Source organism: Phoxinus phoxinus (assembly GCF_949152265.1).
Source record: "Phoxinus phoxinus genome assembly, chromosome: 2".
NCBI lineage: Eukaryota > Metazoa > Chordata > Actinopteri > Cypriniformes > Leuciscidae > Phoxinus > Phoxinus phoxinus.
In genome coordinates, this window is record NC_136877.1 from 27,795,109 (window position 1) to 27,811,763 (window position 16,655).

At 37.3% G+C, this 16,655-nt stretch overlaps 1 protein-coding gene across 1 annotated transcript; it reads left to right on the top strand.

Annotated features, from left to right (window-relative positions):
• The first annotated feature begins 8,783 nt into the window (after nt 1–8,783).
• On the top strand, nt 8,784–15,812 carry insig1 (insulin induced gene 1). Its single transcript, XM_079605296.1, has 6 exons — nt 8,784–9,124; nt 9,275–9,620; nt 10,272–10,396; nt 10,863–11,029; nt 11,273–11,372; nt 14,114–15,812. The coding sequence occupies exons 2-6, from the start codon at nt 9,281–9,283 to the stop codon at nt 14,141–14,143; spliced, it is 762 nt and encodes a 253-aa protein (XP_079461422.1). The 5' UTR covers nt 8,784–9,124; nt 9,275–9,280; the 3' UTR covers nt 14,144–15,812.
• Nucleotides 15,813–16,655: the final 843 nt, after the last annotated feature.

Consider the following 16,655-nt stretch of genomic DNA (forward strand, 5'->3'; position numbering starts at 1 on the left):
ATTAACAAAAATATATATAAAAGAAGTAATGTGGAAAATATGCTTCAAAGACTGGGCAAAATGGGATGAATTTAAAAAAATCTGTCAATGACGTGCACGAAAACCAGCCATGTATTGGCGATTTCTTGGTTGGCCATCATGTGGTCCCATGCCATCTTAGTCGTCGTCCTCCTCTTCCACCTCCTCCACCTCTTCATCTTCCTCCCTGTTTAATGTAATCTTTTTGAAAGGTAGGCTATCTGTTTTTATTTTTATTTTTTATTTTTCCCAGCCATTTTGTCAGTGCCTCCGCCTGTAGGTACTTTATATAGACTTGTCTTGATTGCTAATCCACAACAGATGACGATTATTAGGTTAAATGTTCAGAATATGAATCCATATAAGGTTATATTTCAGGACTTCGCAAATGGACAGCGACTCTTAAGTAGCACGTAAAACGCGTTCAACCACGTTGGTTTATGACGTCTCGCACGTGGTGGACTAATAACTTTTTTTAATTAATCTGTTTGAGATCGAATTAACGCTAGATTTCGTCATATAAGTTACATACATGGCATCTGAAGACCATTTCAAATTTTTATCAGTTACTTTGCTTTATTACCAGACTCAATATTTGGCTCGTTCTTACATAGTAGAGCACGTTCGCACATGCGCAGTCTTCAAAAACGGTGCTTTAAATCTCTTGACAAACTAAAAGACGTAAATTACATTTGTATGTATTCTAAATAAAAAATACGGGTTGTACGAATGTCAGCTTGCTTATTTTGCTAAAGATAAGGATTTATTCAGTCTACATCTCATGTAAACTAGAAACTATGCTTCTAACCACAGCTCCAGAGCTGTCGTTGCAACCACACAAGTTTGCGATGCTGTTTGCGAACGTTCGTAGGAACGATGGTTTCGGGAAACACCAAATCGTTGAACTATGCTGATAACGGCGGAACTTGCGATCATAGTTGGCTAACGATGCTTTCGGGAAACGCACCGGTTGTCAAAATATCATCCCATATTGTTGTGGCTGCAAACGCACCGATTTATTTTGGATGCATTTTTCAACCAATCCCATCTTCATTTTGAGAGACATGCTTAGTTAGGCTATATGAAAAGCAGTCTGAAGAGTAACATTGTTGATCAACAGTTTTCAACTTCATGGGCCCCAAACTGAGGTAACCTAGTTTTACTGTGATGGGTGTAGTACAGGACAGTAATCACACAACTTACCATGCTTTTACCACACTATTGGTAGACTAGTTTTAATGTGATACTTATTGTAAATGCACAGTAACCACAACACTTACCACACTTTATCACAGTAACCCTTGTTTTACTGTGATTGCTGTGGTAAAAGGACAGTAACCACAAAACCATGCTTTAAGCATTCTAGCCACTAAAGAAAACCTATTTTTCTTCAATATTTATGACTCTCCATCAAAGAAGAAAATCTGACGGTCTTGCTTTATTTTAAACAGGTGTTCAGTATCTCAGTCACAATGGAATCACAATAGAATCCAAAATATTCAGCTGGAAGTTGATTAAAACATCTTTCTTAGTTAATTTATGTAAATCCAACAGACTAATGATTTCAAATTGTATCAAGACTGTCATTTTATTTTAGTGCATTTAAGTAATTGATATGAATGCATTGTAAATAGCTATCCAGCCCCGTTCTATTGTCTATAAAGGTCGTGATTCTACAACAAGCCTCAATTATTGCCCAAGAGAACTTTAGAAATAATTGCTGTAATTATCTTCAAATGTTATCAATTAGCATCTCTATTGTTCTTTGTTGAAAAAGCGTTGTGCCATAAAAGGACATATGTTGCTGCTTTGTGGGTCTGTACATTTGTGTTCGAGCCAGCGAGAAAGAAATATTATTTGAGGAAGCCTGAAAAGTTCAAATCATGTATTACTTAAAAAATCCCTAAATAAATTACAACTGACAAGAAAACAGATTAACTGAAAAAAAAAATAATGATAATTTTGATAGTAGGCTACATAATTTCCCTTTTTCACTTACTCCGTCCTCAGTTTAAAGAAGGAAAAAGCTTTTCTGCTTCTGCCCCCTCCTGGCTGATAAATTAACTGCAGCCATCCTTTTAATGGTCACTTTCTAAATAATCATATCTTCTCTGCTGGTAACTAGAGACGCATTTAGTGTGATCGGGTTGACTAGGTATAATTGAATGTTTCTATCACCACTTTTTAATTTCAATAATTTGCATCCATTAACAGTCATCAAAAGATTAAAGAGCATTAAGGGCAATTGTGTAATAACCATGTTTGTAGTTCTGCCTCAAGGCTATTGTTTGGTCTAATCCAAGGATATTCATCATGTAGTCAAAACTTTACACATTTACATTTTCCAACATTACTTCAAAAGAGTCTTTCCTTTCCTCTCCCACTGATTAAAATTAATTAGCACTGTATAATAAACTAATAAAAACCCAGTACTGCAGCTTTTTTCCCATGCTGTTCTATAACAGAGTGTCCAGCAGTCATAAAGTCACGAGTGATGGCTCATTTGTGAGTTTAGGCTTTACTCATCTTTTTGAGAGTCAATTTATTTATGCACAGGCTAATAGATTCCTAATGTTTCCTTTTTCACATTGTCACTGTCTAATGTTCGTCTCATGCCGAATGTTTGCTCAGCAGGATATTTAAAAAATAAACAACATTAATGTGGGACTCTGGTCAGCATCATTTATCAGTGGTATTTATTTATAAAGATAATTGAAGTGTTTTAAGTGCAAAAAAGCTGAACTAATCATGAATACATTAAATAATATCTTTAAAATAAACATGCTGAGACGTTGCAAATATTCATATATATTCTCATGTTTAATGAAATCAAGCATGTGAGTCTATCAGATATAGCCTATAATTATTTTTGACAGTCAACTAACATTTCTACATAATTCAAATACTTGTGTTGGCAAGAGAAGGACAAGATTGAAACACATGCAGAGCCCTTATCATATAGTCCGCATTTCAACAGCTTTAATGAATAGTTGAAGAACATAATTATTTTTAATGGCGACAGCATTTGATGTCACTAACCTTGTGAACTTTGGTAAATCCTTAGCACGGGCTGTGTAACAACCTGGAATAGCCTGTGTTGTAAACTTTTTTTTTTTTAAACTGTATGTCATCCCAGAAGTTGTTTAAAGCCAAATTAGTTTTAAGTTAGAACTTATTACATATGAGAAATGGAAAGTGTGTTGTGTGTGCAAAGTGCATTACATGCTGAATTTGACAACAACATATACTGTCTGATACATTTGATGAGGATTATGATAATAATAATAATTAATTACATTTTCATAGCGCTTTTCTCAACACTCAAAGTGCTTTACATATGGCAGGAGGAATCTCCTCAACCTCCTCCAATGTGCAGCTGTATGTATTATGTGACAGCAGCCATAGTGTGCCAGAACGCTCACAGAGAGCTAATGTCAATCATTATACCATATGGGGATGATTAAGGCCATATGGACAGAAGCCAATGGGCAAGTTTGGCCAGGATCCTGGGGTTAAACCCCTAATATTTTCAAACTGACCACTCCGCAGGTAGTAGTTCTATAATTCACAAGCAGCTTTAGTTTTTTCGCTATTAAAAAAAATATGGGAATATGTGTAAACTGTACACTACTGTTCCATTTCAAACACTGTCACTGCTACTAGCATGGCATTTAAACCCCTAGTTCCAGTCCTGGCCAGGTGAGGGAGTGTTGAGCTTTAACTAATCTTTTACTCCGGCAATGCTGTAGAAGTATGTGTGTTTGGTTTGAGAGGTATGGCAATCTTACAGATAACAAAGGGTCAGACTAAATTAAAAGAAAAGACAGGGATACAATTCATAGATGAATGCGAGATAACAAAGAGTCTTAAATCTTGCCATAAACATCTTCTAACAGCAGCAAACATTATATTTCTGGTTGCTCTATAACAAAACTGAAGTCAGAAAATAATTTAATATCAGGTTAAAAGTGACATGTTCTGTTGTTGTGCTCATTTGTTGGAAGACATTTTTTTTTATTATTGTTGTTGACAGAATGATGACAGAAATAACATTCCACTAGAACATTTTAGAACAAATATTAAATATTAACCAGAGTTTGTGGGAGGTGGCACGATTCTCTCTCTCTCTCTCACACACATACACACACACACACACACACACACACACACACAATAGTCTATGTTTACTGCCTTATATATAGGCCATAAGCTGATAAAAAGCTGTTTATGAATGATATGCACTGATAAACCAGCATATTTTTAAACTCCATGATAAGAAGACATTAATTGTTTCTCTCCACGTGTCCTCCCATCCTCTGTCTTCTGGTGTTGTTGTTGTTGTTGTTGTTTAATAGCACTTCTGTAAAATACCCGTTCCTCACAAGCATTTCTGTGTAGTTGCCACTGACCTTTTGTGCACAAGACAAATAACCTTGAAAACGAAAAATCAAACAGTCTTATTACAGCAGCAAAGGTAAACACAGTGTACTCTATGTACTTTTTAAGGTACTATAACCGCACCTTACTTTTTTATGAATGAACATTGTGTCTATCACACACCCCCATGTTGCTGTTTCATGATTGGTTGGTTCAACCACAAGGTGCTCTGGCAGTCAGCGGGTTGGCTAATAATACTGAGCCCATACTTCATGTTGTTTTTCAAAACCTTTGTACTTTAGCAGGAACATCAGATCATATAGCACAGACTAATTATACTATAATTACAGTACATTTGGTGTATTTATAAATGTGCTCTTATGTGTTATTGTTGCTAGAATATTTTGTCTCCAATTACCTTGCAAATGATAACTGCTGAGGATTCTCCAACAGCAACAATGGTAATTCAAATAATGAGCCATTCTCATTAGCAATTTAAATCTTCAAGTTCTTGTTTTGCACTTGCGTTTTTCTAAACAGATTTTTTTGTTGAAGTTTTGTTCGGAAGGCATAGAGGAGTGTTGACAGCAAATTAAGATGAGCTCTGTATTTACATCTAAAAGGAGGGAAAAAATATATGTAAGCAAAATGCAACACATCAACAAGCATTCACCCAGCAATGTATTGCCAGAAATTCTGTGAAAGAGGATAAAATTGGCCCTTGAGCTTAATCCTGCGTCTCAAAGGATGGATTAGAACATTTCAACCACATAACTTCATGTTGTGTCAGGGGAGGGCATAAGGATGTCTCGCCTGATGAGTCAATTTAAAGCAGACACTTTAACATTTTCATTATTTTGAATATGCTACTATTCCACCCAGATTTGCTGCTTAATCTCTGCCACGCTTCATCTGGGATTCATTTGATCTGTCATAACATCCTGCTGCTGAAGCGTCTAGAGAGACTGCATGGGGATGGCAGGAATGAATATAAAAGATTTTTTATTTTTTGCATAAATAAAGAGAAATAATGAGACAAACGTGAGTCATTTATATTGCCAATGCGTTTGTATATACAAAACATACACAGTGCTTTGCAAAAATGTTCCGTCATGTAAATATTTTAATTTAAATATACATTTCTGGCATGCTCTTTAGTGCTCACTTTCATTGCAAGTAATTAGATTTGTAACATAAATAATGAGAAATGAGAAAAAAAGAAAACTGTCATCATTTACTCACCCTCATGTCGTTCCTAACCTGCATTTATTTTCTTCTACAACACAAAATGCGATAGGATCCGCCTACAATTGTTCACAAAAGAGATATTTTGAAGAATGTTGAAAATCAAACTGTTTAGGTTCCGATTGACTTTCTAATGTATTTTTTGGTTACCAACATTCTTCAAAATAGCATCCTTTGTGTTCCATAGAAGAAAGTCATGCAGGTTTGGAACAACACCAGGGTGAGTAAAAGACGACATCATTTTCATTTTTGGGTGAACTATCTTTTAAATGGTGTCCAGAAGTGGTTATATTTGAATGATTATGAATAATTAGTAATATCTTAACATAACATGAAATAAAATATTATTTTTGTGTCCAAATCCTTACATTCATTGTTGAGTGCCCTCACTTTCATTTTCAATCACGTTTCTAGGTTTCTACCAGCCATTTCAAGGCTTCTCTTTTCCCTGATTTCTCTTTATTCAGTACCATGTCCTTCAGCTCTTACAGGTCAATGCAAGAAAGATTTTTTTTTTTTTTACGTTTGGTTCCGCCACTTTGCTTATATAGTCAGAATTACATTTTGAATGGTGTCTGTTCATTAAAGTGGCTCAGCTGAATTGAATGCAAACATTTGTGGAGAAGAAGAAAAATGAAATGTTTGTATACAGTGCTGCAGTGTGATAACTGTATGAAATCATGTTGCGTGGTGTTGAAGGATGAGAAGAGCCTCACTGGGACGTCAGTAATATGAGGAAGGATGGCCGTAGGGAGTTTCCTGTCTGCCTCATGCTTCTGTACCCACTCCCCCTCCCCAGACGTTATCTCTCTCCCACACATTGCCACACAGATGTTTTGCCATAAAGCACTGCCGAGTTTAAGTCACTATAGGGCAGAACTTCCACATGGCGTATTGTCCTCTCAACCGGACAAAAATTAAATCGAGCCTGCAAAAATCTGTTTGCATGAGCTTCCTGTTCATTATGGCACTGAATGCGGTCTTCAGTTCACGAGGCTAAACTAACCTGAAGCTTCTAGAGGACAGAAACGGATGAAAATGTATTCTAGAAACGATTAAAGATTATTGTTTGTAGCCTGTTCACTAACCTGGGTCACGTCATGTCTCAAAACGGATTGATTCTTGACTGAGGAAACAGTGACTGAACTTATTGTGCCCCAAACAATGAAAGATTGAAAGATAGTTTTGTTTGTGTTGACAGATTTCAGCTCTTTGATTTTATCCTAATAGTGTACTAACTGTGTGTACTGACCTTAGAAAATGTGAAACCCCTGTAGGAACACTTCCAAGTACGAAACTGGCACATCTGACCTATACAGATTTAGAAAATAGCTCTTCTAGGTTTCTAGGTCATAATGTGCACAAAGAAAAGAAAAAACTAAAGACCTGAAGACCTTCAAGTCAATAAGGGTTAAAGGTGTACACTGAATTTGCATTCAAGCTGAAATACCGTTCTAATTCATCTATATTATTATTAAATCATTAATAACTTTAAAAGTCATTGAATTAAATAAGTTTTTGAGCAGATATATATCCTTTGCACACTTAAAATAAAGGAAATGACGAATTTTCTTATTTTTAGTCAGAATGCGTCTTTCCAGAGTGTTGGGTAAGTGAGAACGAGAACACTAAATCTCTGATATCTCAGAATAACAACAGTCACTAAATATTTAATAATAAAAAAACAAATATATATATATATATATATATATATATATATATATATATATATATATATATATATATATATATATATATATGTATATATATATTACTATCTAGAACTATTGATCACTAGTCATTCTGTTGTGCTTGTCTGAGGATTTAAACAAAAGTGTCAACACTTAGAAAAACAATCTGAAGATGAAAGATGATTCACTTCAGCCAGAAGCTAAAGAGCATTCACATTCCAAAGCTGTGAGTTTTGGTACTTTCACCCGGATAATGTGAAGTAAGCTCACAATGGATTTCTGTTAATCTCCAAGCTCTACAAAATAATTACTTGTTTTCCACTCCTGAGTATTACAAATATATCTATGATTGTTTGTATGCTTTGTCATAAATTTGTTGCATAAATATGCGCCAGCCCCTAAAGAGAAAGACTTCCCCAGCATACTCTCGGTTCCTCCCAAGGTTCTTCCTCATCTACTTAAGTTCTTACAGTTTTTCAACTGCTGCTGTCGCCTTTGGCACTATTCTTTGTAAAGCTGCTTTGGAACAATAGGCTATGTATTGTGAAAAGCGCAAGACAAATAAATCTAATTGAACTGAACATTGAATTGGATCCGGCAGTTAATGGGGCTAAATGAATAGATCTTCAGCACCAGCCATTAGCACTTGAGACATGTTTCTGGGTGAAGGACAGACATAGGCCTACTGTTTGAGCTTGAATAACAAGGCAGACACAAATGAAATGCAGATACAACTGCAATGCTAACCACATGTCAGTAACGTTGGCTTTTCGGTTTTTGGGACCATGTTAGCAAAGTTATGCAATCACATGTCCTCGCATGAACGATAAGCCACTTCGAGAATTTAGTTGTTGACGGTCGCTCTTGACAAAGGGCAAACATCTGACCCATCTATCTAGTGAGTAGTTCCACTCAGGTGAGAGTTTGAACTCTGCTCTGTTCTGAATCAATAAATGTACTATGTGTACACAAGCTTATTTACTATGGGGGAACAGCCCACTGAGCATCATGACCCGATTCCCTCCTTTCAGTCTCATGGCCACTGTCCAACACTCGCATCACGTAATGCACGCTGTCACTTATAACCAACACACCGCTCGCAGGGCCTGTTCGTTCTCAAGAAGTGTTCAGATTCACATAATGCTTTCTTGTCGCTCCGCTAAAAAGATTAGCCTGTAGCTACAACTTTATTTCCCCAACACGCCGTTTTGTTTTAGCTCAAAGATGTGATTATGTAGGCCTAGTACGGAATTGGTGGTGGGGGAAAAAAATCTGAGGAGGGAAAATAATAAGTCAATGCTTTTGCGTTCCCTCCCCATTGCAGAGTTTAGGGGCTCATAGCCTAACAATTAAAAAACAAGAACACCTCTAATCAGTGCTGTATTGTTCAGTGAAAAGGATTTGGCCAAGTAAGATCAAAGCCATTTAGTAATCCAGAAGTTTAAACTTTGCACGACTCTTTGTCTCTATGTCCACACACATTCCAGCGAACGAACAGCTGACGGGACGTGAACATCAACAACGCGTGTCCGTGAGAGGGAGGTGGCGTGCGTTCGCGTCATATGGCCCGCCGTTCTCTGATTGGCCAGCGCGACTCACCAGACATGACCGCGCTTGTTTTCTGCAGAGGAAGCGCGCGTGCGGCAGTATTGTAGTCTACTGTGGAAAGAAAAAAGGCAGCAGGGTTTCGTGAAGAGATGACCAAACAACACATCTGAAACCATCCTTTGTTTGCAAAATAGTTTTAAAAGGCACAGTCGCGTTGCAGACGAGGATACTGCCTAAGGATCAAGGTGGGTTTTCATAGCCTATCCATTAACTCACTTAGAACAGTTTGTCTTTAAGACGTTTAGTATTTGTAGCGCAACAGATTGGCTTTCAACATTATTACAACGTTTGTGTGAGCGTCTTTTTCTCATGCATAACGTTTTTGATTCTCGCAGTGCCAAATGCCAAGACTAACGTTAGAGGAACACTGTTGGAGCTGCTCCTGTTCAACCAGTGTAAAGACGAAGGACCTGTCAAGTGCCAGCTGGATTGTTTGTAAAACGGGTGAAATGATGTCCATCATAACCTCAGTGCTGAGCCACGCATACGGCTCTCTGCACAGCCTCCAGTCCGCTAATTTAATTCGACGGGGGCTTGTATTGTTTATCGTTGGAGTAGTTCTCGCCTTGGTGTTAAACTTGCTACAGATCCAGAGAAACGTTACATTGTTCCCAGAAGAAGTGCTGGACACGCTGTTTTCTTCCGCCTGGTGGATTCCCGTCTGCTGCGGCACTGCTGCTGGTAAGTCAGTAACGGTAGGGCTCGAATACACTGTTTTGTATGTGTCGATAAGACAAACACGGTCTGCTTGCTGTGGGCCTTTTGATATCGTGTTTACATTACGTAAGAGTCCATATACTAGTGGCTGAGAGCAGTTTTGTTGACATTGGGTTTTGTCGCTATCGGTAAGTACTGCCCTGGAAACAGCCGGGCATTCGGGTTCATTCTTGGGGTGCCGCTTTTTCATTGGCTGCGCTCAAAACGGGTGAGCTGCGAGGGAGGCACGCCATTGGCTGTTACGCCGAACATGCCACTTAGCCGAGAAGAGAAACACGGAAGTCGTGTGCAACATAAATGAATAGCGACTCCGCCTCCTGCATTCTTCACAGTCCACTCAGTGGTGATGTGGACACATACACAGTCTACATCCTTTTCAGTAGTAGTTTTTGTGAACTCACACTTAATATGACTCAATGTATGTCTAAAACTAATGTCGTCTATTTATTTATTAAACATTTGGTCAAACAAATTTAATTTAAACATAATTAACTTTAAAATTAGATTCAGAATAATAAAATGTGATTAATTTTTTTCTCTCTTCCTCACATTGTTTTGAAAAGTGTGTTACATAACACAGTGTTATTTAAAGCACTACGTTTTCTCTTTCCGCAGCTGTGGTTGGTCTGTTGTACCCCTGTTTGGATCGCCATCTCGGAGAGCCACACAAGTTTAAACGGGAGTGGGCAAGTGTGATGCGCTGCATTGCTGTTTTTGTGGGCATCAATCACGCCAGTGCTGTATCCTTACCAATGCCCCTCATGAAATTGTAGCCATTGTGGAAAATGAAAACTTTTAAACTGTTTTTGAGATTTTGTGTTTTAAGGTTGGAATTTACCACACCACTTTTAAAATCTGATTTTAAAACACTCTGCATCATACACCTGCCGACAATATAAATTGTGAATGAGGAAAAACCTGACATCATACACTAAACAGCTGATGATCACATTCGTTTCATTCTGAACACAACAACACCCTCCCCCTTCACACACACACACAACAAAAAGTGGTGTACTGTATTCCAGTCTTAAGTAAAAAATATATGTATTACTGTACTTACACCAAGATAACAGATTTCTTCAAATACCAGCGAGCACCTTAATTACCATCACATGAAGTCTCAAAACATTTGTTAACATTTATCCAAGGAAAGTGCTCAACTAGAACTAATGAATTATTTCCTTAAGTCAAAGTACCTCACAGAAACTGGACTTTGCCAATAATGTGCAGCTTTCATTAACTCTGGCTGCCCTGTCTCTGGGCCTGTGGTGGACGTTTGACCGTTCCAGGAGTGGCTTTGGTTTAGGGCTGACCACTGCTCTTCTAGCCACTCTCATTGCTCAGCTGCTGGTCTACAATGGCATCTACCAGTAAGTTATGACTGACACACATGCTGTGGAAAACATTGTGTCATCTATTACCAAGTAACGGCTGAGTTACAGACTTGCTTGCTTCCATATTTAGATCTGCAGTTGTAGAACATGGTCAGTCATCAGATATTATATTTTTGAAGTGTTTTGGTCTGAATGTAATTTTTTTCCCAATAGCTTGGATTTAACAGTTTTTAAAGGTTATTAGCTAGTTGTTTCAGAGCTTTATTATTTGTTTCTCAGGTATACGTCTCCAGACTTCTTGTATGTACGTTCGTGGCTGCCTTGTATATTCTTCTCTGGTGGAGTGACCGTAGGAAATATCGGCCGACAGCTAGCTATGGTGAGAAACATTTTCTCATATTTTCTGCTTCAACCCTTCCCCCCCCCCCCTGTCTTTCATATTCCATGAAATAATTCCTATACAGTAACTCTGTTAAATTACTCAAGTATTGTCTTTAGTTTCCTGGATTTCTTTGCACTTGGCCAGTGGTTCAGAAATTAAACTTAAAATGGCGCACACCCACATAAGCAAAAGTGAAACTCTGTATCCTGGAATGGTTCAGCTATTCACAGCACTCAGTGTAAATGCTTAGTCTAGTTCTTCTCATAATAACAAACTTGAATGATTTAGGAACCAAACCAGACTCAGACCCAGGTTATTACACACAACAATTTAAATATTTACAATTTAACATACTACATTAAGCATTATTCAGACCGGATTAGTTTGGTAAACAACGTTTGAGAGAGTCATTAACAAAAGACGTCTGTGATTTCACAAACTGATTCCAACTGTAGTTGGGATCCAAGGTTTTAATTTATAAAAGGCAGCACAATGGCAAACTATCTTTAGTTACTGTATTTGATGAAGGTCAGAACTTTATCCAAATGGGACTTCTTTGTGGACCCATGAGTTAGCTGAAAAGTGGGGTAGGCAGTTTTCCTTGTTACTTGTATAGATGTTGTGTTAGATAACCAAAAAAAGAAGTTTGATTTGAAAATGTATCTGACCTCTGGAAAACCTATGTATTTAGACTCTACTTCATTCTCTTACAACACTCCTAAATTAATTAGTAATGTGTAAGGTTAAATGTGTAAAAATCTATCAAGTACATTCCTTTAGAGTGATGAGTTTAAGTTTCCAGTGCTGTTGACACCCTCACTATCTCGTGCCTTGGCTGAAACTTCATGCCTGGACATCTTAATTAGTTGCTGATTGTAGTCTGAGGCATGTTTGTGCCATCCCATCCAAGCCTTTTTAGTCAGCTGTGCCTCTTTGTCTTGCTGACATAACCTCGTTCTTTCTCAATAAGGGCGTGAAAGCAGATTACGCTCCTTGTTTTTCATGCTAATGGTCAAAGTGCTTTACTGGCTCCAAGTGGTGCATTCTACATGTTGTTACTTGGTGTTTTTTTGTTTTCGGGTTGGCACCAGCGGATTTTGCTTGACCAATTGGGATTAGTGCTCTAGTATTTTTCTCAACTTTCTTTATGAAATGGCCAGTTGAGAGATTCAATGGACTTCCCATACAAGATGTACCTGAATATACTAAACCAGGACCTCTGTGAATCTATTTGAAAGCGATGTCTTCAACTGACTATTTCTAAATATAACTCTTACCAATCAAAATTTGTATGTATTAGTACTAACAGACCACTGAAACATTTGTGAAGATTTGAAGTAAAACATTGATTACCATTAAACTATTTACACTATACACTGTTTTGATATACGAGAAAAACGTAAATGTTTTTAATCATTAGGTTTGTCACCATTTCTGAACCAGCTTCTGATTAGCAAATATACACAACAAGCTTACATTTTATCTTTTAGTTGAAAATATTTAAATCGTGTGTGTATACAAAACAAAAGCATTTAAGATGAGGTAGAGCGAACATGAAAAACGCTAATAATACCAACTGCGCCAGTTATCGTGCAGAACGTACATATACACTCGAGTCGGCATATTGTTATCATGTTTGTTTCACATGTTCATGTTGAGGAAAAAAAGAATATCAATATACTAGGTTCAAGTTGGCTCCTCAGTCTGATAAGGCCAGGTGCAGAGAAAATACTTTCCGTCGACAGATGTTGCATGTACACGGTGTGCTACGGCCAAGTTTCTTACAGCGCTTTGTGTGTTGTGTTTTTAAACCGGTCTCCCTTGACGAGACCTTTAGGGAAGGATATGTCTCGAGATAATTTCGCTATGATCAGATAAGTTCTCGGATCACTCGGGGTACAGCTGCGCTTAGGCCTACCTGTCGTGAATGCAGTGATGGACATCTGTCTTTCCTCATTGACTGGTGTTTGGATTTCATGGTGTTGATATGCATGATAACTCTGTTTCACCCGACATTATGTTTCCACACAACATGTTGATCCATAGTTATTTTGATCAAAGTAATTCCAAACTTGGCTGCCCCTAGAGGCAGACGACATTCTGTGATCAAATACATTCAACTTGTTTACACGCTCCAGAGCGCCGCCCAGTGCATTTAGTAAAAACTGCGAGTTTTAGTTTGCTTGAGGATTTCACTGCATTTACGGCCAGCAAAGCAACATATGTTGCAAAATTCAAATAGTATTTTTATTTTTCAAATAATAATTACAGATCAGCTATTCGTGCACACCTCTAGTTTGGATGTTTAAATATAGCAATCTTTAGTTTTCGTAGAGATAGCTCTTCTTGGGAGACTAGCCAGCTGCCCATGGGTGAGGCATGTGAGAGAGTGTTGACCTATGAGAGGCTATCATATTTTACAGGACTCCCCCATCCACACAAGCCTTGTATAATTTGTGTTTGTCATATATAGTGCATACTAATTATAGTAACAACAATTTTGAGGGGCCAAGTGGGCTTTAACTGGACCAGGTTCAGCTTTGTGACAACAATTTTGAATTGCTTAACTGACTTCCAATATTTAACTATATTAATTCAATTGCTGCATGTATTGCACTCTAGTATAGTTTATGCCCTATATTCTAAGGGAATTAGGGACATAATGCAAATCAAGCTGTTTTATTTGGCAATGCAAACACTGTATTTTCTTTACTAACGGACAATCTGTTTTTCCACAGGGCTCGACAGAGAAGCCTCATAATGACTAAGCGGGTGACAGAGGTCATGAAATGAGCTACGAAGAGTGCCAAAAAAGAGGGCGTGCAAACTGAGACTATATTGGGTGTCCCTGGTTTCTGTCCAAGCGTAACTTCTGCTCTTAATTTTGCTCCTCTTTATAATGATACAAGAAAACAAGAGCGGGTTGGTCTGAGATGGCCCGGTGTGCCATGAACAGCACATTCGAACACCCCTGGCATTCATTACTACCATCAGCGTCGTCATTGTTACAGTTCCTTGCAGTAGTGTTACTGGTAACATCAGTCTCCTTATTACCAGGTTGCTGGACTGCCAATATAGGACTGTACAAAATCATAGCTTGGTGAAACTTTGTGTATACAAATGAGTGTGTGTGCTGGTCCTATGTCTAAGACTAGGGGAAAAAAAGGTGGTGTGGAAGTGCACATTTTTTTTGGTGTTTTACTTTGTGCTGGAGAACCGAAAGAGAAATCAAAGGGAAAAAAATTCAAGACTGTGCAAAATATCCAAAGAGGTCTGTGTACTGTCTATATAGGATTTGTTGTAGCTTAATTTTGAGAGAAAAAAAAAAAAAACTTGCAGCATTGTGAGTGAGTATTATTATGAGTCTCAGAGAGGTTTGATTGCCAATCACTTTTGTGCAGGCTGGTTAGTGTAGTATATTGACTGAATTTATCATATTATTGTCATACTTTGTTGCTAACGCAGACCAAAAGTAAAACTAGAAATATTAGTTATCGAGAAATGAGGTTGCACCTTGAATTAAAAGTCAAACATAAGTTAAACCGTCAAGGATGCCTATTTGTATTAATGTAAACTCATAGAATAATTTGAAATGGTGTAATGCAGTCCATTTAAAGGTTGGAAGGCCTCAAAGGTTTGCAATCTGTGATTGCCTTTGTATTATATAATTAAGTGCTTTTGTCACTTGTTCTCCAGTACAGTAATTTTTATTTTTCTTTGTACTTCATTTATTGTGTATTGCTCATCACCTGTAGCGGCTTCTATAGCTAATATGAGAGGTATCACCGGGCTAGTGTGTAGGTTTGGGGATCTCAGCAAATTAAGTGCAATCAGTTACTTTGAGCCTGGTATTCTTTCATATTTATTACTTTTTACAATGTTAAGATACCCCAGACGACTCTTATGCAGTATAGCAACAAACCAGCAATAAATAAATTGTTCTTGCGTATATGTGAAGGTGTAGTATGACCGCAAACTCATTTTTAAAAGTCATGCACAAAAGATAATCTTGCAAATGATACCAATGACCATTTCCACTGTTCTGAAAAGAAAAAACAACATCATCATGTTTTTCTTTGTCTTTGCTAGCAGTAGTACGTTGGAGAAAAAGAATTTTAAGCAAAATGCTTTGTGCTGTATTTTGGGAATGTTAGAAGAAGAACATGAGGGAAATGTTTTAAAACCATGATAAACGTTGCTCTCAGGAGTAACAGGCTCTGTCTGAACCTCTCTGCTTCAGGGAATGAGAGATGTAAAACTGAATGAAAGCTTTATTTAAAGGGGGGAGAGAAATACAATTTTGTGTTTCTAGGAGTGAGTGCATGTGTCTTTAACACTTTGGTTCATTATGTTTTAGTTTCATTGATGAATGAAATTCAATAAAATTGTGTGTTGTACAACAGTCTTTGAACTAGTCATTTACTCTTGAGACATGTGTGCTTCTTATAAAAAAAAAAAAAAGCTTTCTATTCATTAATACAATGTCAAATTGTATTGTAATGTTCCGTCATTGAGTTGTTAACCTGGTTACATTGAGCTCTTCTGCCCAATAATATTAATTCAACTAGATTACAGGCAGGAGTTTGTAATATTAAATGTTAAAATGAAACATTATTATGTAGGCCTATATATTTTGAGTCATAAACGGTGGTTTGGGTTTAAGTTAAATTGTATAACCTATTCATCATTTCACCTTCAAAATATCTAGGTTGCAAAAAGTCAAGCTAAAGTTACGCAATAACTTTTAAGTGCATTAAATGTTGATTTTTGCCTTGTTCCTCACACCACTGAGCAGATAAGCTGATAGAGAAACAAGCAGTTTTCAACACATTTGTATATGTGAAATATTACTGAAATTATTGTAGCTTGGTCAATCTAATTGGGTATTTACACCAGAATAATAAGTATATATTTTAAATAAAAATGTTATGTTTCCATATATACTTTCAAAGTTTCAAACTGATTAACATGTTTTCTCTAAAAAAATCCTTCTCCCTCCACTATCTCACTGCCTTCATTCTCTTCCCTTTTGTCTGGACCAAGAGGAAGTCATCTGAACTGATCTCCCCTACCCCCTCATTACTATTTTTTATCCTTTATTTATAATCTCATGGCAAAAAAAAAAAACAAAAAAAACAGATAAACAACAATAACAAGGATTTATGTATCGGCTAAAGCCCCGTTTACACCAATAACGATAGCTAGATATAGTAGGCCTTCTACATTAGCGTCCACACCAGCGGACGATATCGTTCTGTTTATTCTAAGCGCGTCACTCTA

What these genes read in the sequence shown, in the direction of transcription:
- insig1 (XM_079605296.1), top strand. Translation starts at nt 9,281, where the DNA reads ATGCCAAGACTAACGTTAGAGGAACACTGTTGGAGCTGCTCCTGTTCA. An exon ending in CTGCTGCGGCACTGCTGCTG is followed by an intron (nt 9,621 to 10,271) that starts GTAAGTCAGTAA and finishes CTCTTTCCGCAG; the next exon opens with CTGTGGTTGGTCTGTTGTAC. An exon ending in GTCTACAATGGCATCTACCA is followed by an intron (nt 11,030 to 11,272) that starts GTAAGTTATGAC and finishes TTTGTTTCTCAG; the next exon opens with GTATACGTCTCCAGACTTCT.